The sequence below is a fragment of the Saimiri boliviensis genome, chromosome 21, assembly GCF_048565385.1.
Source record: "Saimiri boliviensis isolate mSaiBol1 chromosome 21, mSaiBol1.pri, whole genome shotgun sequence".
Classification (NCBI taxonomy): domain Eukaryota; kingdom Metazoa; phylum Chordata; class Mammalia; order Primates; family Cebidae; genus Saimiri; species Saimiri boliviensis.
The window spans coordinates 22,465,660-22,493,633 of NC_133469.1; the positions used below are offsets into that span (position 1 = coordinate 22,465,660).

General features: G+C 53.5%; 1 protein-coding gene and 1 long non-coding RNA gene across 3 annotated transcripts in view; one reads left to right on the forward strand and one right to left on the reverse strand.

Moving 5' to 3' along the window:
• Positions 1-237: 237 nt before the first annotated feature.
• BID (BH3 interacting domain death agonist) overlaps positions 238-27,974 on the reverse strand; it is a 37,393-nt gene continuing 9,656 nt past the window's right edge. For both annotated transcript variants that reach the window (XM_074391061.1, XM_074391062.1), the window contains exons 2-6: positions 15,306-15,375; positions 9,352-9,553; positions 5,504-5,643; positions 4,174-4,386; positions 238-1,411 (exon numbers count right to left, since the gene is read on the reverse strand). In XM_074391061.1, coding sequence (XP_074247162.1) covers positions 1,400-1,411; positions 4,174-4,386; positions 5,504-5,643; positions 9,352-9,553; positions 15,306-15,375 — 637 coding nt within the window. In that variant the 3' untranslated portion in view covers positions 238-1,399. The remainder of the gene's footprint in view (positions 1,412-4,173; positions 4,387-5,503; positions 5,644-9,351; positions 9,554-15,305; positions 15,376-27,974) is intronic.
• On the forward strand, positions 9,549-13,197 carry LOC141582606 (uncharacterized). Its single transcript, XR_012515477.1, has 2 exons — positions 9,549-9,922; positions 12,861-13,197. It is a non-coding gene; the product is annotated as an uncharacterized LOC141582606 (long non-coding RNA).

The window sequence follows — 27,974 nt, forward strand, 5'->3', positions numbered from 1 at the left end:
TGTGTAGGCGTGTGCTTCAGTCCGTTTCCATTGTGCCCGGAAAAGCTGTTTAAGAAGTCCACTCCAAAACATGGAAAGTCATAGTGTTAGGAAGATTTATTTCCAGACAGTGGCCTTGACACTGCATAGCAGCACTTTTTAGTATTTGTAACCTTTTGCCCACTTTCAATTGAGAGCCAGCTCTAGCGTGGTATGTATTCCATGCTGGGCAATATGTACTTTTTTTCTTTTCTGATGATTTTAAACTTTTTTTTTTTTTTTTTTTTAAAAACTCTTAAGGAGCAGGAAAGTGTCTTTGGTAAGAAGTCATGAGTCCGTCAGGGCCCTTACTCCTATGCCTCTCCAGCAGCCGCCTGTGTGTTCACAGGAGCGCTCCTGTTCACGGCAGTGTGTGACACGGACCTAGCATTCACTGTCATGCCTTTACACCGCTTCCTGGGACCCGTGCTGCACTGTTTCTAAAGCTAAGCTTTTCCTTGTTTATTTTGGTACTAAGTACTTGGTTTTGACTGTCCCTAGGAGACGGAACCACTTTGCTGAATTCTTTAAAGTCCCACTGCTCTTCCATCTTTTATGCTTAGGAACCTGGTCTCTCCAGCTGCGCTTCGGGGGCATGGCGAGCCCAGCACGTGGCCAGAAGCTGGAAGTTTGCAGCTGGGACCAGGCTGCTCCCGGGGCATCGCAGGAGCTTCTTTAGCAAAGCCTTGACTTCACGGAGAGAGAAGGGGTACAGTGCAGTCAGCTGCCTGACTTTGTAAACAGTGGCTGACATAGGCCCTTTCGGACCCACAGGTGGTTCTGACTCAAAAGATCAGGTTGAAAAAAATCAAGCACCTACATGTTGGGGCGCACTTTCCCATCGTCTGAGTGCGGCGCTTGAGTTCAGAATCTGTGCCGTGTGGTTTTTAAACGGGAAGATGGTTGGTTCCGTAGTATTAAAAGAGAGTCCCTATGTTGAGCGGGATTTTTCATTTGTAAGAGGTATGTTCCTTTCTTCTCCAATCCTCACTTTCCTCGAACAGGATACTGCCTGCTGTAAGACCATCCCCTATGGTTGAACTTTAATATTAAACGGTAATTTTTTTTTTTTAATTGTGTTTTGTTTCTACTGCCTTGAAACCTGTTTTTTCAAGTGGGAACCTGCGCAGCTGAAATAAAGGCGCCATGTGTAGAGGTACGAATGTGCAGATTCATGTGTGGTGATTGATAGGGAGGCTATTCAGATACGTGCAGATGGACTTTTCATTCAAGTATATTAAGGTGGATATTTTCAAATGGGTTATAAGCTTAAAACATTGTCTTTGAGATAGAAACCAGGAACGCTGTTGACGTGCCAGGGGTCCACCTGCACTGAAGCAGCGACCTGGCTGTGGCCAGTCACGCTTTCGGAACCGTCCATTCAGTCCGTCTCCTGGATCAAGAAAGGAGAGAAAGCCAGAATCAGCGAGGCTCATTCACAAACCAGGCTCCAGGGCTCTGGGCCACAGCAGAAGCAAAGCTGGGATTTATGAAAACATACCCCAGAGCCCTGAAGTCCCGTCCTTGTATCCTACTTTTTGCTACATGGAGGCAACTGCCAAAAACAGGCTGTTGAGGCGGTGAGGTGGCCGTTCGCATCCCCGAGGCACTGACGGTGTGGAGAGGCCCCTGCTGGGTCAGGGGAATCACGATCCTGCCTCAGCCGCCAGCCTCTGGGAAGCTGCCCATACAGCCTGCTGCACACGTCCTGCCCACTCGTTCTCCCTTTACGTGGGTGTCAGTAAACGCTGTCCAGGAATCGTCTCAGGCTTAAGCTGGGTTTAAGGTTTATATTCATTCTGTTTTTTAAATGCCTGTATAACTGACAACCACAGCATAGAAGGAATGTGGTGTTTTTGTTTTTTTTGTTTGTTTGTTTGTTTGTTTAAGATGGGGTTTCACCATGTTGGTCAGGCTGGTGTTGAACTCCCGACCTCGGGTGATCTGCCCTCCTTGGCCTCCAAAGTGCTTGGATTACAGGCGTGAACCACCACACCCGGCGGGAATGATTTTTTTTAAGAGTTCTCAGTAGAGGATTAGATACTATTTTACTTAATAACCAAAGCCGGCTGGGCGCGGTGGCTCACGCCTGTGGTCCCAGCACTTTGGGAGGCCGAGGCGGGTGGATCACGAGATCGAGAGATCGAGACCATCCTGGTCAACATGGTGAAACCCCGTCTCTACTAAAAATACTAAAAATCATCTGGGCATGGTGGCGTGTGCCTGTAATCCCAGCTACTCGGGAGGCTGAGGCAGGAGAATTGCCTGAACCCAGGAGGCAGAGGTTGCGGTGAGCCGAGATCGCGCCATTGCACTCCAGCCTGGGTAACGAGAGCGAAACTCCTTCTCAAAAAAAAAAAAAAAACCAAAGCCTGAACGAATGCTTCTGATGTCACAAAATCCCAAAGATTTCGCTAATATTTTTAAATTTACAAATAAGACGCTCTACTTCCATGTGGGTCTATGAAACAGAAGCACCAGATTTTAAGGACTGTCTGGCCCTTCTTGGGCAGCATCGTGAACACCGTACATTTGTTTGTTTTGAGAGACGGGGTCTTGCTTTGTTCAGGCTGGAGTGCAGTGGCACAATCATAGCTCACTACAGCCTGGCTCAAGCAGAGAGAACCTTCTGCCTCAGCCTCCAGAGGAGCTGCTTCAACCTCCATGATGGCGTGGACTATAGGCGCATGCCACCATGCTCAGCTACATTTTTGTGTGTGTGACAGAGTCTCACTGTCACCCAGGCTAGAGTGCAGTGGCATGATCTCAGCCCACTGCAACCTCTGCCACCTGTGTTCAAGCGATTCTCCCTCCTCAGCCTCCCGAGTAGCTGGGACTATGGGGACCTGCCACCATGCCTGGCTAATTTTTTTGTATTTTTAGTAGACACGGGGTTTCACCATCTTGGCCAGGCTGGTCTTGAACTTCTGACCTCATGATCTGCCCGGCTTCAGTCTACCGAAGTGCTGGGATCACAGGTGTGAGCCACCGCACCTGGCCCTCAGCTAATTTTTTTTGAGACAGAGTCTCACTCAGTAGCTGGGACTACAGGCATGCACCACCAGGCTGGAGTGCAGTGGCGCGATCTCGGCTCACGGCACCCTCCACCTCCTGGGTTCAAGCAATTCTCCTGCTCCGCCTCCCAAGTAGCTGGGATTACAGGTGTGTGCCACCATGCCCAGCTAATTTTTGTATTTTAGTAGAGACGGAGTTTCACCATGTTGGCCAGGATGGTCTCGATCTCTTGACCTCGTGATCCGCCCGCCGTGGCCTCCGAAAGTGCTGGGATTACAGGCGTGACCCACTGCATCCGGCCAGCTAATTATTTTTAAAAGTTGTTTGGAGTCAGGGTCTTACTGTGTTGCTCAGTTTGATCTCAAACTCCTGGCCTCGAGCACTCCTGCTGCCTCTGCTTCCCAAATCGCTGGGACTACAGGTGTGAGCCACCATGCCCGGCCTTTAGCCTGTGACTTCTAATACCTGGTTATGTGACAGATGTGCTCTGGAAAAGATTTTAGACAGTTCCCACCCCGCCTTTTTTTGAACCTCTTTGGTTCACATTATACTTTGCTTTTGAGTTAAGAGTCTCACTTTGCTGCCCAGGCTGGAGTGCAGTGGCGCGATCTCCGCGACTGCAGCCTCCGCCTCCAGGGTTCCGGCAATCCTCCTGCCTCAGCCTCCTCAGTAGCTGGGACTACAGGCATGCACCACCATGCCCAGCTAATTTTTTTGTATTTTAGGAGACGGGCTTTCACCATGCTGGCCAGGCTGGTCTGGAACTTCTGACCTCAGGTGATCTGCCTGCCTGGGCCTCCCAGAGTGCTGGGATTGCAGGTGCGAGCTGCCGCACCTGGCCACATTACACTATTTTCATGACCTGCTTGTGCTGTGAGGACCCACCAGGAGTGCAGTGTGAGCCCTTACCGTCCCTCTGAGTGGAGCGTGTCTCCAACAGCAAGCTGGTAAAGCTCAAAAGGTGCCCCTCACCACCTTCTTCACACAGCCTTCTTGCTCACGGCCAAAGCAAACCTGAGCAGGAAAGCCTGTAACCCTTGTGCCGGCATCAGAGGCAGGGGCCCCCGCTGGGCCTCTCGACCATCCAGAGAAAAGGGTATGGGTGGCGGGCAGGGAAGGGCTGACTTCACGGGTACTTACGTTTCTGGCTAAGCTCCTCACATAGGCACGTAGGTTCTGGTTAATGAAATTCACTGTTGTGCGGAAGACATCACGGAGCAAGGACGGCGTGTGATTGGCCACCTCCTTGGCCAGCAGCAGGGCCAGCACCAGCATGGTCTTCTCCTTGTCCATGTCCATTGGGTGGACCTGCAGCAGCTGCTCCAGGGCACTGGCCAGGTCCCTCCTCTGGTCCTGCACGGGGGCACACAGCCGGGGTCAGCAAGACGCAAAGGAAATGCAGTCCCCAGTCTGAAGCAGCACTTCAAAGGGAAGTATTTACTAAGTAGCCAGGGCTGCTGGGCGGAAAGAATGAGGAACGGTTGCGTTTTGAGGCAACGGAAAGGGAAGACTGCCCTGTCGCCCTGCAAGGGCGCCACTGAGCAGACGCACGTGCAGTGAGCCCCCACGCTCACTGTTTGACGGTGATGGAATTGGAGAAGCCTGGGTCGGCCCTGGCCCTAAGGCACTTCGAGTCCAGAACTAGTGAGTCCACGTGCGACACCTGAGGCCTGTCTTACTGGTGCAGACCCAGCTGAATGGAGGGGAGGAGGCGGCGGCATGGGGGAGGGGAGCGGACACAGACTATGAAGCTGGCAAGAACCATCGGGCCCATCGGTTCACACGCAGAATCACACGGGAGGGCGCCAGACACTGCGTTCTAGGCAGCTGCTGGGGCCAGCATGGCGATGGCGGCAGCCTTCTGGGAAGGCCGCAGGCTGGCCCTGCTGAACAGAGGCGTGACGGTTTCCGGGAGCTGCGGCGCCTGCCTTTTCAGCTGGTACAGTCAAAAAGGTAGAACTTTCTCTCCTCCGCTCCTATTGCTACAGGCCTGTATTGGGCAGTTCGGAGGATGGAGTCCTTCCCGCTAAATGCTGTGGGGACCCAGCGCTCCAGACCAATCTTTGTGTCCCCCTCAGTGCCAAGCAAATGGCAGAGCTCAGGAAGTGGTGTGGGTTCCAAACAAGGAGCCAGCAGAGCCAGGGCTTACGGCTCTCACTGGCGCCTCCATTAAACCCCTGAAACTGAAGATGGCGTCGTTACTTCGCTAACCAAACATGCTTCACTCATCTTTCAGAGGCTTTTACCCCTAAACTCTACTCCGATTTAACATCCAGGTTTGCTCGGTGTCAACCAGCTGAATTCTCCTGAAAAGCAATGAACCATGCCCTATGTCCAGTTACTTTTCAGAGTTCCGGACTGCACAGTCACGAGCCGAGGGCCTCAGGGGACAGTGGGCTGCCTGTGAGAGGCAGGGCACAGGCCCCTTGGCCCACTTGCCCGCCCACGCAGTCCTCAGGCCCTCACTCACCTCCTCCGACCGGCCGGCGTTCCTGAGCTGCAGGGCCAGGCGGTTCACCAGACCCGGGGGGATGCTGCGGTCCATGCTGTCCCCAACCTGGGCGAGCTGCCTGGCAATGTTCCGGATGATGTCTTCTTGACTTTCAGAATCTGCATGTTCAGGCAGGGGTGGCAGAGACATAGCAGACTCAGACGATGGCCCCGATACCCTCCCCCACACCACCCTGCCCCAGGAAAGAACGCTTCTGCGGTTGGACCAGGCCATTCCCGCCCCCTCCAGTGTAGCGCCGGCCCCCACTGGGCATGTGCTCTGCTCCACCAGGCCCACTGCAGGAGGGCTGGGTACCAGCACTGAGCTGGGTTCTAGGCAGTACCCAAGCCTGGGGCCCCAGCTGAAGCCCAGGCTACCGCACACGGGCACCATGTCCCCATGGGTAGGGCCAGCGAGGCTGGGGTGTCACCACCATACCTGAGGTGCAAACCCAGCAGCAGTCTCATGGCTCACACCACACAACCCGGCAGGGTTGGCCTTGGCCTGGGCAGCCGTTAGGAAGGGGCCCTGTGGGCAGATGGTGCCCCAGACCCGCCTCCGCACTTCCCAGCCTGAGACCCCTCTTCCTCACAGTCCCATCTCAGGAAAACCCCAGTTGTCACTGGCACCGGAAGGCCCTGGAGAATCTCCCCTGCCTTTCTGATCGGAGCTCACAGCCTTGCCCCTGGTCCTCCTCCCCGGCGCACAGCCTCCGTGCTGCCCCTGCCCGAGGGCCACTGTCACCCCTCCCACACTCACTGCCACATGCACTGCCTCCTCCTTTTTTTCCTCAGCACTTGCTGTGTCTGCTGCCCCTGCCGGAGGGTAAGCTCCCTCCCTAAGAGCTGTGATTTTTAAATCTGTTTTGTCCACTGACAAATACCCAGCACTGGAAGCAATGCAGGGCACTCAGTAGATGCTCAATAAACAATTGCAGGAACCAGGTGGTAGTGCACGCCTGTGATCCCAGTGCTTTGGGAGGCTGAGGACAGAAGATTGCTTGAGGCCAGGAGGTAGAGGCTGCAAGGAGCCATGATTGCACCACTGTATTCCAGCCTAAGTAACAGAGCAAAGCCCTGTCTCTACAAGAAACTAGTTTATTTTTTTGAGATAGAGTCTTGCTCTGTCACCCAGGCTGGAGTACAGTGGTGCAATCTCAGCTCACTGCAAACTCCACCTCCCAGGTTCAAGCAAGTCTCATGCCTCAGCCACCTGAATAGCTGGGATTACAGGTGTGTGCCACCACACCCAACTAATTTTTGTATTTTTTAGAAAAGACAGTTTCACCATATTGGCCAGGCTAGTGTTGAACTCCTCACCTCAAGTGATCTGCCCACCTTGGCCTCCCAAAGTGCTAGGATTACAGGTGTGAACCGCCACGCCCAGCCTCACTGCAGCTTTCATAGCTGCTGGGATTCCGAGGCGAGTGGATCACGAGGTCAAGAGATCGAGACCATCCTGGTCAACATGGTGAAACTCCGTCTCTACTAAAAATACAAAACATTAGCTGGGCATGGTGGTGTGTGCCTGTAATCCCAGCTACTCAGGAGGCTGAGGCAGGAGAATTGCCTGAACCCAGGAGGCGGAGGTTGGTGAGCCGAGATTGCGCCGTTGCACTCCAGCCTGGGTTAACGAGAGCCAAACTCCGGCTCAAAAAAAGATAGCTGGCCGGGCGCGGTGGCTCAAGCCTGTAATCCCAGCACTTTGGGAGGCCGAGGCGGGTGGATCACGAGGTCAAGAGATCGAGACCATCCTGGTCAACATAGTGAAACCCCGTCTCTACTAAACATACAAAAAAATTAGCTGGGCATGGTGGCATGTGCCTGTAATCCCAGCTACTCAGGAGGCTGAGGCAGGAGAATTGCCTGAGCCCAGGAGGCGGAGGTTGCGGTGAGCCGAGATTGCGCCATTGCACTCCAGCCTGGGTAACAAGAGCGAAACTCCGTCTCAAAAAAAAAAAAAGAAAAAAAAAAAAAAGATAGCCACTCCCTCCCTCTTCCCAGTTTCCAAGGAACCAAACGTACCAGCCCTCAATGCCCAGCTCAGCTGCAGCCGTAGCCCCGAAGTCTTCCTGACTCTGCAGAGTGCCAGGCTCCCCCAGCACCAAATCTGTGCCTCACTCATTCACGGAGCCTGTTCACCTGCTTCGGTGATGGGCACGTCCTCTCTCCCTCTGGCCACCAGCCCAGTAGCAACAGGACTCTCCTGACCCGTCTGTGTCCAGCTGAGTGAACGGACTCACCAAAGAAACCCCGGCGGCCAGAGCCTCGACCGTGGCCCCTCTTCCAGGGCTCGCCAGGGACGAGAGTCACATGCCAGTTTCCTACCAGTGCACCGGTCAGGCTACGTGAACTGCCATGATCACTTTTTTCTCAGTCTAGAGGCAAAGGCCGGTGTGGAGAAGAGCGAGAGAAGAAAACCCGGGCAGACGGGCCCGCAGTCGCCTTCACGGCAATGTCGATTGTGCCCGCCCACTCCTGCCCTTCCTGGACCTTCCCACGGGGACCTGGGGCTTCTCCTCAGTTCAGGGCCAGCCAGATGTGCTGGCTGGATCAGAGGGCAGAGGTGACCTCGGACAGGCCCCTCGACCCCACCTCCTTCCAGGGCTAGTGGGGAGCTCCAGCCACGTCCCCACGCACCTGATCGAAGGCCGGGCCAGCTGGTGGTCTCCCCTGTAGCCACCAGAGGGCAGCGCAACCCTGGAGCCTGGAAGGCCTGGGCTGGGGTCCTGGGAATCCCTGCAGGCTTTCAGGGCAGGGATTCCACCTGGGTGAGAATCCCTGGGCAGTGTCCTGCCCTCAAACAGCCTGATGCAGGCAGCTGGAGTACAGCCCAAGGCCTGCCCTTGGAAAAGGTTTCTCATGTAATTCCAACATGCACACTACTGAAAGCCAGTGTCGCAGGGCTGGCTATGGAAGTGGGTGAGCCACCACACACCCCAGCCTCCGCTTGGGACAGCCCCTGTCGGCAGAAGCAGCCCCTTGGCAAAAGGGAGTAGACCTGCACGCTGGAGGAGAGCTCAGGAATCGGCCACGGGAAAGGTGAACAGTCTGGAAGCCACGGTGACCTGAAGGCAGTGCCCTGCAGCGGGAGGGTGGCTGAGCCCAGCTCAAGAAGGGCCTGGCCCCACGTCCCGGCGGTGAGGCGGTGACATGGCCACAAGCTGCGAGGTCTGGAGCTAGTTCTGTACCCTTCACTGAACCTGGGTTTCCTCACCTGGAAATGAGCTTCCAGATACTACTGTGTTCTTGTAGAGGTAATCACGGGGCATAATGTGTATGAAAGGAAAAGCGTCAGGTGTAGACAGGTGACAAAGTCACTGTGAAAAAAGCGGGCTTCAATCAATGGGGCAGTCGGCCAGGCCTGCTCAGGAAGGCAGGGGCCGCACTGGCAGTGCCACCTGGGGGCTTTGCCCAGACCCAGCAATGCCCAGATCAGAATCCCTGGAGGTGAGACGCAGGCACCAGCATGTAAAGCGCCAGGTTCTTGAAATGATATAAGCCGAGTGGGTCACCCCTTGAGTTACACAGTCCAGACGCAGTTTGCAATTTTGCATGAGAATCATTTTGAAAACTGGATAAAACCACCACTGTCTGTTGGTCCAGACATGGGATTCGGGCTCATCGGAAAGGAAGAACTTTCTAACAGAGTCACCCAAAAACGGCAGGCAGTGAGCTCGGCCACACTGGAGGGAATCACGCAGAGGTCACTGAAACTGCAGAGGCGGCAGCTGAGCCCAGGGGTCCCTCCCAGCCCTGAGGCTCCCTGAATGCGCTGAGGCCAGACAAGCCCAGCTTTGGGGAAAGGGGGCGGGGCCGGCCACCTACCTGCCTCGATTCTCCCCATGTGGGCGTGGCTGCCGCGGTTGCCGTCCGTCTGCAGCTCTTCATCCGGCTCCTCCCAGTGCGGCAGCTCGCGGCCCAGCGCCTCCAGCTCTGCCTGGAAGCTGTGGTTGGAGCAGCTTTGGAGGAAGCCAAACACCAGCAGGTTTGTGATGCGCTCATCCTGGAGGCCGGACCCATTGCTGACCTGGGAGGGAAGGGGAGTCAGGAAGACCTGGCGACCCCGGCCAGGCCCCAGAGAGCTGAGGGGCCCCATCCGTGGGCTGGAGGGCCCTGCAGATCTCAGCAGGCAGAGGCCAGGTCTGCAGCCCCGGCTTTAAGCAGCATCACCTGTAGGTGGCAGGGAGCGGCCGACTCTGCAGGAGGGGATCCCTCTAACTGCTGGCTCTCCGGAAACACACAGCTGGGGGGCTTCCCGCCACGCGAGGATCACGTGGACGCCACCCGCCATCCTGCGCTTCAGCAACCTGAGCCCACCTTTGCCGGCTGAGTTTCCAGCAGGCGGAGCCCCTTGCTTCCCCTCGTCTGCTTCACGGGCTCAGGAAGTACTGAACAGGTAAGAGACTTTCAGTGACTACTGGGGAGTGGCGACCACATCCAGCACGTGCCTTTGGCCAAGCGTGGTTCACTTGTGGGGGTCCTTAATCCAAGCTCCACAGGGAGCGGAGGGGCTGGCTCTCAGCCGACAGCTCTCCGGCCCCGTGGGCGGCACTGGCCGCTGCTGGTGTCTGTGCCGCGGGAGACGGCAGGGGGTGGGGTGCTGCTGACTGCGTTTGGGGAGACGGCAGGGGTTGTGGGGTGCTGACTGCGTTTGGGGAGACGGCAGGGGGCGGGGTGCTGACTGCGTTTGGGGAGACGGCAGGGGGTGGGGTGCTGCTGACTGCGTTTGGGGCTGTACTCTGAGCGCTTGCAGCGTCTGCAGCTGGGTGTGCCAGAGCAGAGAGGCCTAGGGCGGAAGAGAGCAAACACCGCGAAGGGTGGACGCTGGGATCTGCCCAGCTTCTCACGGAACAGACCTCCTGGGAACAGACCTCCTGGGAACAGACCTCCTGGGCGGCCAGAGAGGGCCGGAGGGCAGGCGGGAGGGAGGGCAGGCGGGAGGGAGGGCAGGTGGAGCGCGGGAGGGAGGACTGGGGAAGTGCAGGAGGGAGGGCAGGGGGGACCATGGGACGGAAGGAGGGCAGGGGGAGCGCGGGAGGGAGGGCAGGCGGGAGGGAGGGCAGGCGGGAGGGAGGGCAGGTGGAGCGCGGGAGGGAGGACTGGGGAAGTGCAGGAGGGAGGGCAGGGGGGACCATGGGACGGAAGGAGGGCAGGGGGAGCGCGGGAGGGAGGGCAGGCGGGAGGGAGGGCAGGCGGGAGGGAGGGCAGGCGGGAGGGAGGGCAGGCGGAGCACGGGAGGGAGGACAGGAGGGAGGGAGGACAGGAGGGAGGGCGGGCAGGCGGAGGGAGGGCGGGCAGGCGGAGGGAGGGCAGGCGGAGCGCGGGCAGGTGGGAGGGAGGGCAAGGGAAGTGCGGGAGGGAGGGCGGGGGGACCGTGGGAGGGAGGGCAGGCGGGAGCGCGGGAGGGAGACGGGAGTGCAGGCAGAAATTTCTATCCTTTAAGTTCATAATATTTTTCATTAAAAAAAACAAAAAGCTTTTAGAGGACAGTTTTTTTTTTTTTTTTTTTGAGACAGAGTCTCAGTTGCCCAGGCTGAAATGCAGTGGCGAGATCTCAGCTCCCCGCAACCTTTGTCTCCCCAGTTGACGCGATTGTCCCACCTCAGCCTCCCGAGTAGCTGGGATTACAGACGCGCGCCACCACGCCCAGCTAATTTTTATATTTTTAGTACAGACGGAGTTTCACCATGTTGGCCAGACTGGTCTCAAACTTTTTTTTTTTTTTTTTTTTTTTTTTGAGACGGGGTTTCACTCGTTACCCAGGCTGGAGTGCAATGGCGCAATCTCGGCTCACCGCAACCTCCGCCTCCTGGGTTCAGGCAATTCTCCTGCCTCAGCCTCCTGAGTAGCTGGGATTACAGGCACGCGCCACCACGCCCAGCTAATGTTTTGTATTTTTAGTAGAGACGGGGTTTCACCATGTTGACCAGGGTGGTCTCGATCTCTTGACCTCGTGATCCACCCGCCTCGGCCTCCCAAAGTGCTGGGATTACAGGCGTGAGCCACCGCGCCCGGCCTGGTCTCAAACTTCTGACTTCAAGTGATCCTCCTGCCTCCACCTCCGAAGGTGGGATTACTGGGGTGAACCACCGTGCTCAGCCTCTAAACCTACTTTTGATAAAAGACTTGATAGTTATTTATCGTTTTAGATCATAGGAAAAAAATATGTAAGAGAAACCATCAAGACAGGAAATCCTGCAAGACATGTTACAAAAGTGATCTCATGGAGGCAAAAATGGTAAGATCAATTCCAGCGCAAAGAAAAAGATGAAGGCCGGGCGCGGTGGCTCAAGCCTGTAATCCCAGCACTTTGGGAGGCCGAGGCGGGTGGATCACGAGGTCGAGAGATCGAGACCATCCTGGTCAACATGGTGAAACCTCGTCTCTACTAAAAATACAAAAACTAGCTGGGCGTGGTGGCGCGTGCCTGTAATCCCAGCTACTCAGGAGGCTGAGGCAGGAGAATTGCCTGAACCCCGGAGGCGGAGGTTGCGGTGAGCCGAGATCGCGCCATTGCACTCCAGCCTGGGTAACAAGAGCGAAACTCCGTCTCAAAAAAAAAAAAAAAGAAAAAGAAAAAGATGGTACTGGCTGGGCACAGTGGCTCATGCCTGCAATCCCAGCACTTTGGGAGGCCAAGGAAGGTGGATCACTTGAGGGAGGCCCAGAGTTCAAGACCAGCCTGGCCAACACGGTGAAAGTCCGTCTGTAGTAAAAATACAAAAATTATCTGGGTTTGGTGGTGCATGCCTGTAATCCCAGCTACTCAAGAGGCTCGGGCAGGAGAATCACTTGAACCTGGGAGGCAGAGGTTACAGTGAGCTGAGACGGCGCCACTGCACTCCATTCTGGGTGACAGCACAAGACTCCGTCTCAAAAAAAAAAAAAAAAAGTAAAAGAAAAAGATGGTACCTACCCAATGTATTTTGATAAATTGGAAAAATAATTCTGTGCCCCAAACCTGGCAAAATAGCAGCAAACAACAAAAATAAAACCACTCTCATTGTCTTTGTCTCTTCATATATCAAAGAAATCAGAGGCAGCAGTTGGAAGTGAAATAATGCAGTCCTCTACGCTTTGTAAAGGAAAATTAGGAAGACTGATTTTGTTGTTGTCATTACAGACAGGGTTTGTCTCGCTCTGCTGCCCAGGCTGGAGTGAAGCGGTGTGATCTCAGCTCACTGCAGCCTCAAACTCCTGGGGTCAAGCAATCCACCCACCCCGCCACCCAGAGTGCTGGGGTTCCAGGTGTGAGCTATCGTGCCCTGCCCTGTCTAAAGTGGTAAATTTGCTGTTAGGTGCATTTTACCACATATTTTCTTTTTTGACTACAGAAAGAAAAAAGTATCTACACAGAGGCCGGGCATGGTGGCTCATACCACTTTGGGAGGACAAGGCGGGTGGATTGCCTGAGCTCAGGAGTTCGAGACCAGCCTGGGGAACATGGTGAAACTCCATCTCTACTAAAAATACAAAAATCAGCTGGGCGTGGTGGCAGGCGCCTGTAATCCCACTTACTTGGGAGGCTGAGACAGGAGAATTGCTTGAACCTGGGAAGCAGAGGTCACAGTGAACCAAGATCACGCCATTGCACTCCTGCCTGGGCAAAAGAGTAAGACTCCATCTAAAAAAAAAAAAAAAAAAAAAAAAAAGAAAGAAAAAGAAAAGAAATATCTACACGGAATAAAAGTTCTGATGGGGGCCGGGCACAGTGGCTCATACCTGTAATCCCAGCACTTTGGGAGGCTGAGGTGGGTGGGTCACAAGGTCAAGAGATTGAGACCATCCTGGCTAACATGGTGAAACCCCATCTCTGCTAAAAATACAAAAATTAGCTGGGCATGGTGGCGGGTGCTTGTAATCCTAGTTACGTGGGAGGCTGAAGCAGGAGAATCGCTTGAACCTGGGAGGTGGAGGTTGCAGTGAGCCCAGATCGCGCCACTCCACTCCAGCCTGGGTGACAGAGTGAGACTCCGTCTAAAAAAAAAAAAAAAAAAAAAAAAAAAAAAATTCTGAGCATGGTGGTGTACCTATTACCTATTTCTCCATCTTAAAAAAAAAAAAAAAAAGGCCGGACGCGGTGGCTCACGCCTATAATCCCAGCACTTTGGGAGGTGGATGGATCACAAGGTCAAGAGATCAAGACCATCCTGGTCAACATGGTGAAACCCCGTCTCTACTAAAAATACAAAACATTAGCTGGGCATGGTGGCGCGTGTCTGTCATCCCAGCTACTCGGGATGCTGAGGCACGAGAATTGCCTGACGCCAGGAGGCGGAGGTTGCGGTGAGCCGAGATCGCGCCATTGCACTCCAGCCTGGGTCACAAGAGTGAGACTCTGTCTCAAAAAAAAAAAAAAAAGAAAAAAAAAATTCTGATGGGAAAAAAGCCTGAAGCCTAGAATTTCAGGGAAGGTTTCTAAGTGTTTTGCTGTGACCCCGGCTCTGTGGGCCTGGGCGGCTGCCTCAGCTTTCTCACCCCGAAAGCAAGAAAGGGGAGCGCTGGGAGTGGCGACATCCAGCTTCCTCCACTGAGGGTGCCCGGGGAAGAGGAGGGCGGGCGGGAGGGCAGCCGGGTAGGCAGCCGCCTCCGTGCGTCAGGGCACCGTGCGGGTGACGGTGGTGTTCTACCTGCGGACACCTCCAGAGCAGGAAGCAGGAACGGCAGCCAGTGGGAAGGGACGGAGGCACCCCCAGAGCGGTCTCTGGGGCACTGACAGCAAGCCTGCATCAGGATGCGGGGAGCTCCTGCAATATCAGTTCATGTAACTGACATCGCTACCACGCTGAAATCCACACCATCCCCACCTCTGGAGAGGGCGCCCAGCCGGGGCGGCTTGAGAACCTCCCGGGAGCCAGGGGCTCTCTGTGCTCAGGACCCGGGACACAGGCCACCGGTCACCAAGCACCAAGGCCTTAGACTGCGCAGATGCCTCCCCAGAGGCTGCCAGGCCAGCGTGAGGACCCGAGCTCAGCAGGAGGGGGCTCTGAGGCCGTGCCTGGGGAGAGGTTCCTGACCCGTGTGCTGTGATCCTGAGATCGTTTAACGGGAAGGAGACACAGGGAATCACTCGGAGGGAGTCCCGCTCCCAGAACCCCACTGCTTGTATCTTTATAAAGACAGGGTCTTACTGTGTGGCCCAGATTTGTCTCAATGAAACTCCTGGCCTCAAGCAATCCCCCTGCCTCTGTGTCCCACGTCACTGGGACTCTGCGTGTGGGCCACCTCGCACAGCTATGAAGGGAAATTTAAATTCGGTGGATTAAAAAAATTGGGAAACACCTTCCAGTTTACAGCACTTTTATTTGAACTTCTGATCTATTTGCTCCTCATAGCAACAGCATGGGCTAGACAGAAGTATCCGTGTCTTGCTTTTATAGCTGAGAGAATCGCCTAAAACGCTTATCTAACACCCACTTTCTTGTTCTTACATCTCTTTTGTGTTTGGACAGACTGAAGTCCACTGGCACAATCGTGGCTCACTGTAGACTCGACCTCCTGGCCTCGAGGAATCCGCCTGCCTCGGCCTCCCAAAGCGCTGGGACCCATAGCCTATGACATGGTTTTCTTGAACCCCTCGCCCTTGCAGGGCAGGGGCAGGGATGACCTGCCAGCTCTTACCTGCTTTAGTGAAGGGACTGGGGAGGGTTCCTCTGTGCTGAGCTGAGCTGAGGGCCATGCCTCCCCTCCCTCAGGCATGCATGCTGGGGGACACGTGGGCCCTCACCCCTCGCCCCCCACCCCCTACAAGGCACCCTGTAAGGGATCTGGCCTCTGACCTCGCGGTCCATGGCCCGGGCGGCGCGGCGGCTCCAGCTCACTCCTGGCTCACGGTGTCGCAGCGGCGACCTGGAAGAGGACACACGCACACACGGTGGGTGGCTGCTCCTGGGAAGGCCTGCTCGGGACCCCTCGGCAGGAGCACACAGCTGGCCTGGGCTCCAGAAATGGGCGGCTCAGCCCCGGTCCTGGCCCAGCCAGCACGCCCTGGGCTTCTTTCTCCTTGGCCAGGAGAAAGCTTTGTTTTCCTCATTCCTGAGACCCACCCAGGCCCTCAGCACCCTCAGCACCCCGGAGTTCAGCCTTCCCGTGCCTCAGGCATCAGGGAAATGGGGCCTTAATCTCACAAATGACTTATTGCCATAAAATGTAAAATGTCTATAAAGGGTGAAAATGAATTTGACAATTAAAATATTAAATCTGGCCGGGCGCGGTGGCTCAAGCCTGTAATCCCAGCACTTTGGGAGGCCAAGGCGGGTGGATCACGAGGTCAAAAGATCGAGACCATCCTGGTCAACATGGTGAAACCCCGTCTCTACTAAAAATACAAAAAATTAGCTGGGCATGGTGGCACGTGCCTGTAGTCCCAGCTACTCAGGAGGCTGAGGCAGGAGAATTGCCTGAACCCAGGAGGCGGAGGTTGCGGTGAGCCGAGATCGCGCCATTGCACTCCAGCCTGGGTAACCAGAGCGAAACTCCATCTCAAAAAAAAAAAAAAAAAAAAAAAAAAGACTAAATCTTCGGGCTGGACGCAGTGGCTGACGCCTGCAATCCCAGCACTTTGGGAGGCCAAGGCGGGAGGATCACTTGAGGTCAGGAGTTTGAGGCCAGCCTGGCCAATGTGGTGAAACCCCATCTCTACTAAAAAGACAAAAATTAGGGGTGGCGGCGCACGCCTGTAATCCCACCTACTCAGGAGGCTGAGGCAGGAGAACTGCTTGAACCCGGGAGGTGGAGGTTGCAGTGAGCCAACATCACGCCACTGCACTCCAGGCTGGGTGACAGAGCGAGACTTCATCTCAAAAAAAAAAAAAAAATTAGCTGAGCATGGTGGGGCCCCTATACCTATTTCCCAGCTACCTGGGAGGCTGAGGCCAGAGGATTGCTTAGGCCCAGGAGTTCAAGGCTGCAGTGAGCTAGGATGGTGCCAGTGCACTCCAGCCTACGCACAGAGTGAGATCCTGGCTCTCAAATAAAAGAATGACCAGTCTGGCCAACATGGTGAAACCCCATCTCTACAAAAATACAAAATTAGCCAGATGTGGGAGGCTGGGGCGGGAGGATCACCTAAGCCCAGGAGGCGGAGGTTGCGGTGAGTGGAGATCGCACCACTGCACTCCAGCCTGGGTGTCAGAGAGAGACCCTGTCTGAAAGAGAGAGAGAGACAGAGAGAGGTATCTGTGTCGGCATCCGTACAGTAAGTGTCTTAAAAAGACGGAATAAAGGCCGGGCGCGGTGGCTCACGCCTGTAATCCCAGCACTTTCGGAGGCCAAGGCGGGTGGATCACCAGGTCAAGAGATCGAGACCATCCTGGTCAACATGGTGAAACCCCGTCTCTACTAAAAATACAAAAATTAGCTGGGCATGGTGGCGCGTGCCTGTAGTCCCAGCTACTAGGGAGGCTGAGGCAGGAGAATTGCCTGAACCCAGGAGGCGGAGGTTGCGGTGAGCCGAGATCGCGCCATTGCACTCCAGCCTGGGTAACAAGAGCAAAACCCCGTCTCAAAAAAAAAAAAAAAAAAAAAAAGATGGAATAAAAATTTCTACAGAACACTGTGAATAGAATAATCCTGTTTCAGAGAGAGAGAGAGAGAGAGAGAGAGAGAGAGAGTGTGTAGACACAATATTGTGTTGAACCAAATGAAATGGCCATTTCATAGGACAAAACCGAGCACTGGTAATTTCACATGGTTCCTGAATACACAGAAAATAAAGAGCAAACAGGTGTGACGATCAGCCTGTGCCCGGGCAGAGAGGAGGTGGCAGGAGCCAGCACTGACCAGCGCCTGGCCCACCTCCCCGCCTTGGGACCCCCGTGCTGCTGCAGGCTGCACCCCACTCTCTCACTGGGGAGCCCAGGAGAAACCCTGGCCGGGCGTGGCCATGCGGTACAGAGGACAGGCCAACAGCAAATGGCTGAGCAGCATGTGGACGCAGGGAGGCGCGAGGACCCGACTCCAGGGCCATCCACGGGCTCCACAGTGGGGAGGAAGGGCAGCCCGCACCCGGGCGAGACGGAGCCCACCCCGGGAAACACTCCAGAGAGGCCACAGCAGCCGCCAGGCCACGGCACAGTGGACCAGACCGTGGCCTCCCCAGCCCCTCACCACTTCGTCCTCCAAAGAGCAACTTCAGGGGTCTCTGTGGGGAAAGTGCCCACTGTCACAACTGAGCTCAAAAAACCAGCTTCCTTCACACTCAGACGCACGCCCACGCCACAAGCAGACCGTGGCCACCTCGGCACTGCGGCGAGCCCTGGCAGACGCGAACGCGGTGTCCCAGACAGCGGTTCTCAGCCAGGTGACGTGGACACCCAGGGACCACCTGGTGCTGTCTGCAGACACTTAGGGGGCAAGCTCCTGGCACCGAGTGGGTAGTGGTCGGGGCACTGCTGAACACCCTACAATGCTTAGGGCAGCCCACAACTCATCTGGCCCAAAGTGCCACAGTGCTCAGGGCCAAAGTCCCACACCAGTGTGTTCATATACACAGAGGAATACCACTAACCCACAGAAGTGTGTCACATACACAGAGGAATACCACTAACCCACAGCAGTGTGTCACATACACAGAGGAATACCACTAACCCACAGCAGTGTGTCACATACACAGAGGAATACCACTAACCCACAGCAGTGTGTCATATACACAGAGGAATACCACTAACCCAAATGGGTGTGTCATATACAGCGGAATACCACTAGCCCACAACAGTGTGTCATACACACAGAATACCACTAACCCACAGCAGTGTGTCATATACACAGCAGAATACCACTAACCCACAGCAGTGTGTCATATACACAGCAAGTACCACTAACCCACAGCAGTGTGTCATGTACACTGAATACCACTAGCCCACAGCAGTGTGTCATACACACAGAATACCACTAACCCACAGCAGTGTGTCACATACACAGCAAGTACCACTAACCCACAGCAGTGTGTCATATACACAGCAGAATACACTAACCCACAGCAGTGTGTCATATACACAGAGGAATACCACTAACCCAAATGGGTGTGTCATATACAGCGGAATACCACTAGCCCACAGCAGTGTGTCATATACACAGCAGAATACCACTAACCCACAGCAGTGTGTCATATACACAGCAGAATATCACTAACCCACAGCAGTGTGTCACATACACAGAGGAATACCACTAACCCACACCGGTGTGTCATATACACAGAGGAATACCACTAACCCACAGCAGTGTGTCACATACACAGAGGAATACCACTAACCTACAGCAGTGTGTCATATACACAGAGGAATACCACTAACCCACACCGGTGTGTCAGGTACACAGAGGAATACCACTAACCCACACCGGTGTGCCATGTACACAGAGGAATACCACTAACCCACAGCAGTGTGTCACATACACAGCAGAATACCACTAACCCACAGCAGTGTGTCACATACACAGAGGAATACCACTAACCCACAGCACTGTGTCACATACACAGAGGAATACCACTAACCCACAGCAGTGTGTCACATACACAGAGGAATACCACTAACCCACAGCAGTGTGTTCATATACACAGAGGAATACCACTAACCCACACCAGTGTGTCCATATACACAGAGGAATACCACTAACCCACAGCAGTGTGTCACATACACAGCGGAATACCACTAACCCACAGCAGTGTGTCATATACACAGAGGAATACAACTAACCCACAGCAGTGCGTCATATACACAGAGGAATACCACTAACCCAAACGGGTGTGTCATATACAGAATACCACTAGCCCACAGCAGTGTGTCATACACACAGAATATCACTAACCCACAGCAGTGTGTCATATGCGCAGCAGAATACCACTAACCCACAGCAGTGTGTCATATACACAGAGGAATACCACTAACCTAAACGGGTGTGTCATATACACAGAGGAATACCACTAACCCACAGCAGTGTGTCATATACACAGAGGAATACCACTAACCTAAACGGGTGTGTCATATACACAGAGGAATACCACTAACCCACAGCAGTGTGTCATATACACAGCGAGTACCACTAACCCACAGCAGTGTGTCATATACACTGAATACCACTAACCCACAGCAGTGTGTCATATACACAGAGGGATACCACTAACCCACAGCAGTGTGTCATATACACAGCAGAATACCACTAACCCACACCGGTGTGTCATACACAGAGGAATACCACTAACCCACAGCAGTGTGTCATATACACAGAAGAATACCACTAACCCACAGCAGTGTGTCATATACACAGCAGAATACCACTAACCCACACCGGTGTTTTATATACACAGAGGAATATCACTAACCCACAGCAGTGCTTCATATACACAGAAGAATACCACTAACCCACAGCAGTGTGTCATATACACAGCAGAATACCACTAACCCACACCGGTGTGTCATATACACAGAGGAATACCACTAACCCATAGCAGTGTGTCATATACACAGAGGAATACCACTAACCCACAGCACTGTGTCATATACACAGAGGAATACCACTAACCCAAACGGGTGTGTCATATACAGCGGAATACCACTAGCCCACAGCAGTGTGTCATACACACAGAATACCACTAACCCACAGCAGTGTGTCATATACACAGCAGAATATCACTAACCCACAGCAGTGTGTCACATACACAGAGGAATACCACTAACCCACACCGGTGTGTCATATACACAGAGGAATACCACTAACCCACAGCAGTGTGTCACATACACAGAGGAATACCACTAACCTACAGCAGTGTGTCATATACACAGAGGAATACCACTAACCCACACCGGTGTGCCATGTACACAGAGGAATACCACTAACCCACAGCAGTGTGTCACATACACAGCGGAATACCACTAACCCACAGCAGTGTGTCATATACACAGAAGAATACCACTAACCCAAACGGGTGTGTCATACAGTGGAATACCAGTAGCCCACAGCAGTGTGTCATACACACTGAATAACACTAACCCACAGCAGTGTGTCATATACACAGCAGAATACCACTAACCCACAGCAGTGTGTCATATACGCAGCAGAATACCATTAACCCACAGCAGTGTGTAATATACACAGAGGAATACCACTAACCCAAACGGGTGTGTCATATACAGTGAAATACCACTAGCCCACAGCAGTGTGTCATACACACAGAATACCACTAACCCACAGCAGTGTGTCATATACACAGAGGAATACCACTAACCCACAGCAGTGTGTCATATACACAGAGGAATACCACTAACCCACAGCAGTGTGTCATATACACAGAGGAATACCACTAACCCACAGCAGTGTGTTCATATACACAGAGGAATACCATTAACCCAAATGGGTGTGTCATATACACAGAGGAATACCACTAACCCACAGCAGTGTGTCATATACACAGCGAGTACCACTAACCCACAGCAGTGTGTCATATACACTGAATACCACTAACCCACAGCAATGTGTCACATACACAGTGAGTACCACTAACCCAAAGCAGTGTGTCATATACACAGCAGAATACCACTAACCCACACCGGTGTGTTATATACACAGAGGGATACCACTAACCCATAGCAGTGTGCCATATACACAGAGGAATACCACTAACCCACAGTAGTGGGTCACATACACAGCGGAATACCACTAACCCACACCAGTGTGTCATATACATGGAGGAATACCAGTAACCCACAGCAGTGTGTCATATACAGGGAGGAATACCACTAACCCACAGCAGTGTGTCACATACACAGAGGAATACCACTAACCCACAGCAGTGTGTCATATACACAGCAGAATACCAATAACCCACACCAATGTGTCATGTACACAGAGGAATACCACTAACCCATAGCAGTGTGTCATATACACAGAGCAATACCACTAACCCACAGCTGTGTGTCATATACACAGAGGAATACCACTAACCCATAGCAGTGTGTCATATACACAGAGCAATACCACTAACCCACAGCTGTGTGTCATATACACAGGGGAATACCACTAACCCACAGCAGTGTGTCATATACACAGAGGAATACCACTAACCCACAGCAGTGTGTCATATACACAGCGAGTACCACTACCCACAGCAGTGTGTCATATACACAGAGGAATACCACTAACCCACAGCAGTGTGTCACATACACAGCGAGTACCACTAACCCACAGCAGTGTGTCATATACACAGAGGGATACCACTAACCCACAGCAGTGTGTTCATATACACAGAGGAATATCATTAACCCAAACGGGTGTGTCATATACACAGAGGAATACCACTAACCCACAGCAGTGTGTCACATACACAGAGGAATACCACTAACCCACAGCACTGTGTCACATACACAGCGGAATACCCCTAACTCACAGCAGTGTCATATACACTGAATACCACTAACCCACAGCAGTGTGTCACATACACAGAGGAATACCACTAACCCACAGCAGTGTGTCACATACACAGAGGAATACCACTAACCCACAGCAGTGTGTCACATACACAGAGGAATACCACTAACCCACAGCAGTGTGTCACATACACAGAGGAATACCACTAACCCACAGCAGTGTGTCACATACACAGAGGAATACCACTAACCCACAGCAGTGTGCCACATACACAGAGGAATACCACTAACCCACAGCAGTGTGCCACATACACAGAGGAATACCACTAACCCACAGCAGTGTGTCACATACACAGAGGAATACCACTAACCCACAGCAGTGTGTCACATACACAGAGGAATACCACTAACCCACAGCAGTGTGCCACATACACAGAGGAATACCACTAACCCACAGCAGTGTGTCACATACACAGAGGAATACCACTAACCCACAGCAGTGTGTCACATACACAGAGGAATACCACTAACCCACAGCAGTGTGTCACATACACAGAGGAATACCACTAACCCACAGCAGTGTGTCACATACACAGAGGAATACCACTAACCCACAGCAGTGTGTCACATACACAGAGGAATACCACTAACCCACAGCAGTGTGTCACATACACAGAGGAATACCACTAACCCACAGTAGTGTGCCATATACACAGAGGAATACCACTAACCCACCTTGGTGTGTCATATACACAGAATATCACTAACCCACATCAGTGTGTCATATACACAGCAGAATACACTAACCCACAGCAGTGTTTCATATACACAGCAGAATACACTAACCCACAGCAGTGTGTCATATACACAGCAGAATACACTAACCCACAGCAGTGTGTCATATATGCAGCAGAATACACTAACCCACATGGGTGTGTCATATACACAGCGAGTACCACTGACCCACACCGATGTGTTACATACACAGAGGAATACCACTAACCCTGGTGTTGGGCATGTGAACAGCTAAACATCGTCACCACTAGGCCAGGTGTGGTGGCACGTGCCTGTCATCCCAGCTGCTTGGGAGGCTGAGGCAGGAGAACGGCTTGAACTCGGGAGGTGGAGGCCGGAGTGAGCCGAGACTGTGCCATTGCACTCCAGCCTGGGCCACAGAGCAGGACTCCGTCCCAAGACAACATTGCCGCCACTAAAGACAGGGCTGTGACGAGTGCCCTGGTGGGATAACCGGGGAGAGGCGCTACGGCAGTCTCCGGAGAGGACGCGGGGAGGGCAGCTCCCCTGGGCTGTGCCTCAAGGTCACAGGGCCCAGACCCCGGGGGCCTCATACCCTGGGACCTGAGGCCACCTCCCCTGGTCAGTGGCCGTGGAAGGCTTATTAAGGAGGCAGGAGTGGCACTGCTAGGCCTGCCTGGTCCATTTCGGGCAGAGCACCAGCCCTGCACTGGGTCACCTCTGGCTTCATCTGTCACTTAAGGAGAAGTCCAGTGAGTCGCTGTCAGCTGTGAGTGTGCCCAGGAGGGCGTGGACGCAGAGGAGACCCCAGAGGCTCCCCGGTCAACAGCGGCCCTGTCCCGATTCCGACTCCGAAACCAAGTTGCCAGGAAGAAGGAAACGCAGGCAGCCAGGAGTCCACGCCCCTCCCTTCCCAGGGCCGGTGGGAAGATGCCAGGGGGGTGGGAGACGGGGAACACCCCCGCCTCCCTCAGCGAGGCTGCCCTGATGCCAGGACGCTCACGGCCAGGATCCCTGCGCCCTCACAGTGAGCAGGGGGAGGCAGAACCCTGCACGCGCCATTCCCCTGTCTCCAGGACTCAGCAGCCACCCCCCAGGCACCGCCAGGCCCCCAACGCCCCCCATTCTTCACTACAGCCTCGCCAGGAAGACGCTTCCACGCCGGTTTCAGAGTCACCGCTAAGGCCCCAGGGTGCCCTGGGAGGGCCAAGGGACAGCTCCGCTGCTGCTGAGCTGGGGGTGCCAGACCCTCCCTAGTATGCTCAGATGCCAGCTTTGCTTCCGAAGCCCTGGGCCCCCCAAGCACCCTGGAAGCCAAATGTCCCGCAACTCACTGAAAACACAACGCGGGCGGTCAGAGACAGGTGTGGGCTGCGGGGGACAGACACAGGTGCCCGGAGGAAGGTGTCCGCAGGCCAGTCCTCTCCTTGGCAACACGTGGTCATCCCTGACTTCCTGGTCCCACTCATGGGGGACAGCTGACTCACTGAATTTCTTCTTTGAGACGGAGTCTCCCTCTGTCACCCAGGCTGGAGTGCAATGGCGCGGTCTCGGCTCAATGCAACCTCCGCCTCCCGGGTTCAAGCGATTCTCCCGCCTCAGTCTCCCGAGTGGCTGGGACCACACTGAGTGCCCTCGGCAGCCAGTCACATTCTGCAGGACTCGGAGCCAGCGTCCACCCTCACCAAGCCCTGGCCGGCGGCGGGGGTGGTCTGAGAGCCACTGAGACGTGATCACGCGGACGCCCGGGCCCCGAGGCTTTGAAGGATCACTGGGGAAAACGCCGGGCAGCCCCTCCCCACGCGGGGAACGTGAGCACGGGGCGAGCCACGGTTGTTTCTCATTAACAATTTTCTAACTGTTAATGAGGTGCATCTGGCCAGTGTTTCCTCGGGATGAAAATCTCCTGGGCAGAGCCAGGGAGGGCCCTGATGAGCCCCGTGCCTCCCACCAAGCCCGGATCTCCTGCAACGCTGCCACGAATCACGTTCACACACACGCCGAACCAAGGAGCCACGGCCAGTGTCGCTTGGGTTAGAAAACCACTCCTCGGGCGGGCGCGGTGGCTCAAGCCTGTAAACCCAGAACTTTGGGAGGCCGAGGCGGGTGGATCACAAGGTTAAGAGATCGAGACCATCCTGGTCAACATGGTGAAACCTCGTCTCTACTAAAAATACAAAAGATTAGCTGGGCATGATGGCGCGTGCCTGTAATCCCAGCTACTCAGGAGGCTGAGGCAGGAGAATTGCCTGAACCCAGGAGGCGGAGTTTGCGGTGAGCCGAGATCGCGCCATTGCACTCCAGCCTGGGTAACAAGAGTGAAACTCCGTCTCAAAAAAAAAAAAAAAAAAAAGAAAGAAAGAAAGAAAGAAAACCACTCCTCCCGTGTGGGTGTTACCAGATCACACTTAAAACAAACCTCACGATGTTTATGTGTTTTTCTCTTTATAAGGTGAATGATCGAATCTTCGTGATTTTCCAAGTGCACTCAGAGTCTCAGGACAGTTTTAGAGGCAACCCGGACAGGTTTAAGTGGTTTAAGTCAGGATCGCGGGTGTCTGAGGGGGAAGACTTCATTATCCATTAACAAATCAAACCTGATCTTTCACAAGCGAGGAACCTTTGTTCTTTGGTTTTTTCCCCTTAAATAAGCAAGAGCATAATCAAGTCAACATAAAGCATCAAAAATGATTCTGCTGTGCAGGGCCTCGGCCGTCCAGGTGGATTACCCAGAAAGGAAGGAATAGTCTTTCATTCTGAAGGCAAAGGCGTTCGTGAGTCTACAAGGCAAGACCATCGAGGCCAGCAAACTTTGCTAAAGTCGTGACGTAATTCACAGCTGCTTTTCGGCTCAGGTCCTGTGATGAGAAAAGGCACACAACTGGTTTTGCCCTTCCCTGATTTTTGTCACTTTTACCATGTTCTGGAACACACTGGGAAATCACTTCTGGAGAGAGTGTGGACCAGGATAGCCTAGGTGCCTGAGGCCTTGTTCTGAGAATCTGTGAGGTCCAAAGGCTTCCATAACACAATTTCCTCCATCATTCCGGCACGAGGGGACGGTGGACTTTCCCAGAGGCTGAGTCACAGGGATACTAACACCACCGAGACTCCGGGTATCCTCTATTCAGTCAGACTCCTAGGAGGTCTGCAGAAACACTGACGCAATGCTGCTGTTCTCAACAGAAACTTTGTTTTATAAAATAGTTATTTAAAAAAATATTGCCCGGGCATGGTGGCTGTGTAATCCCAGCACTTTGGGAGGCCGAGGCGAGTGGATCACCTGAGGTCAGGAGTTTGAAACCAGCCTGACCAATACAGTGAAACCCCATCTCTACTAAAATACAAAACTTAGCTGGGCATGGTGGCGCGTGCCTGCAATCCCAGCTACTCAGGAGGCTGAGGCAGGAGAATTGCTTCAACCCAGGAGGCAGTGGTTGCGGTGAGCCGAGATCGCGCCACTGGACTCCAGCCTGAGCGACAGAGCAAGACTCTGTCTCCAAAATAAAATAAAATAAAGCAATTTCACACATTTAAAATGAGTTTAAGTCATAACCTAATCATGACTTTTAACCAAAGTAACTGACTTCCATTTTATGGAGAACCTCAGGCTGGCAGTTGAGAGCTGTCTGCCAGACACGTTTAGCAGGTGCCTGTGAGCACACACACCACAGCCTTCACGGCCACGTGCGCCCTGTTGTGCTTTCTCAATGTGGAAACACACTCACGAATGCAGGCCAGGATAGGGCCTCTTTTTAGAGCTGAAAAAAACGTAGGTATACCTAGTGATCAGTGTTTAACTATTCTTTTTTTTTTTTTTTTTTTTTTTTGAGACGGAGTTTCGCTCTTGCTACCCAGGCTGGAGTGCAATGGTGCAATCTCGGCTCACCGCAACCTCCGCCTCCTGGGTTCAGGCAATTCTCCTGCCTCAGCCTCCTGAGTAGCTGGGATTACAGGCACGCGCCACCATGCCCAGCTATTTTTTTTGTATTTTTAGTAGAGATGGGGTTTCACCATGTTGACCAGGATGGTCTCGATCTCTTGACCTTGTGATCCACCCGCCTCAGCCTCCCAAAGTGCTGGGATTACAGGCTTGAGCCACCGCGCCCGGCCCAGTGTTTTACTATTCTGTCTTACCGAGAACGTATGTCGATATCCAACGAATACCTATTAAACTCCATTTAGTATCAGTCTCAGGTTTTTTTTTTTTTTTTTTGAGACGGAGTTTCGCTCTTGTTACCCAGGCTGGAGTGCAATGGCACGATCTCGGCTCACCGCAATCTCTGCCTCCTGGGTTCAGGCAATTCTCCTGCCTCAGCCTCCTGAGTAGCTGGGATTACAGGCACCTGCCACCATGCCCAGCTAATTTTTTGTATTTTTAGTAGAGACGGGGTTTCACCATGTTGACCGGGATGGTCTCGATCTCTCGACCTCGTGATCCACCCGCCTCGGCCTCCCAAAGTGCTGGGATTATAGGCGTGAGCCACCGCGCCCGGCAGTCTTAGGTTTTAAGTTACCTAAGCTTTATCTCGGTACAGTTCACTGTCGGAATAATACATGTGAACACAAACTTACATTTTTTGATAATCTTAAACATTACGTAAGAGTAATATTAGCTGGTTTGATAGGTAAACTCGTAGAAGTTTAGGGGAGAAAGCCAAGTAGAATAAAGTGTACACCTATATTATATGTATATATATTTTTTGGAGATGGAGTCTGGCTCTATTGCCCAGGCTGGAGTGCAGTGGCACGATCTCTGCTCACCGCAACCTCCGCCTCCTGCCTCAGCCTTCCGAGTAGCTGGGATTACAGGCACGTGCCACCATGCCCAGCTAATTTTTGTATTTTTAGTAGAGACGGGGTTGCACCATGTTGACCAGGATGGCCTAGATCTTCTGACCTCCTGATCTGTCTGCCTCGGCCTCCCAAAGTGCTGGGATTACAGGTGTGAGCCACCACGCCCAGCACACCTGTATAATATTTAATACCGCTGAAAAAAAGACATCGCTTTTTAAAAGCTCAAATTATCCATTCAGTCGCATTTGCCAAACATTTCCTTCAATTGTGTGGACTTAGATGATTATTGTTACTATTATCATTGGAGGCAGGGTTTGGCTCTGTCCCCCAGGCTGGAGTGCAGTGGCACAATCACAGCTCACTACAGCCTCAACCTCCCGGGCTCAGGTGATCCTCCCACCCCAGCCTCCAGAGCCGGAACTACACTCGCGACCACCACGCACGGCTAATCTTTTATTTTTGGTGGACACAAGGCCTTGCCATGTTGCCCAGGCTGGTCTCGAGCTCCTGGACTCAAGCCATCCTGCCTGCCTC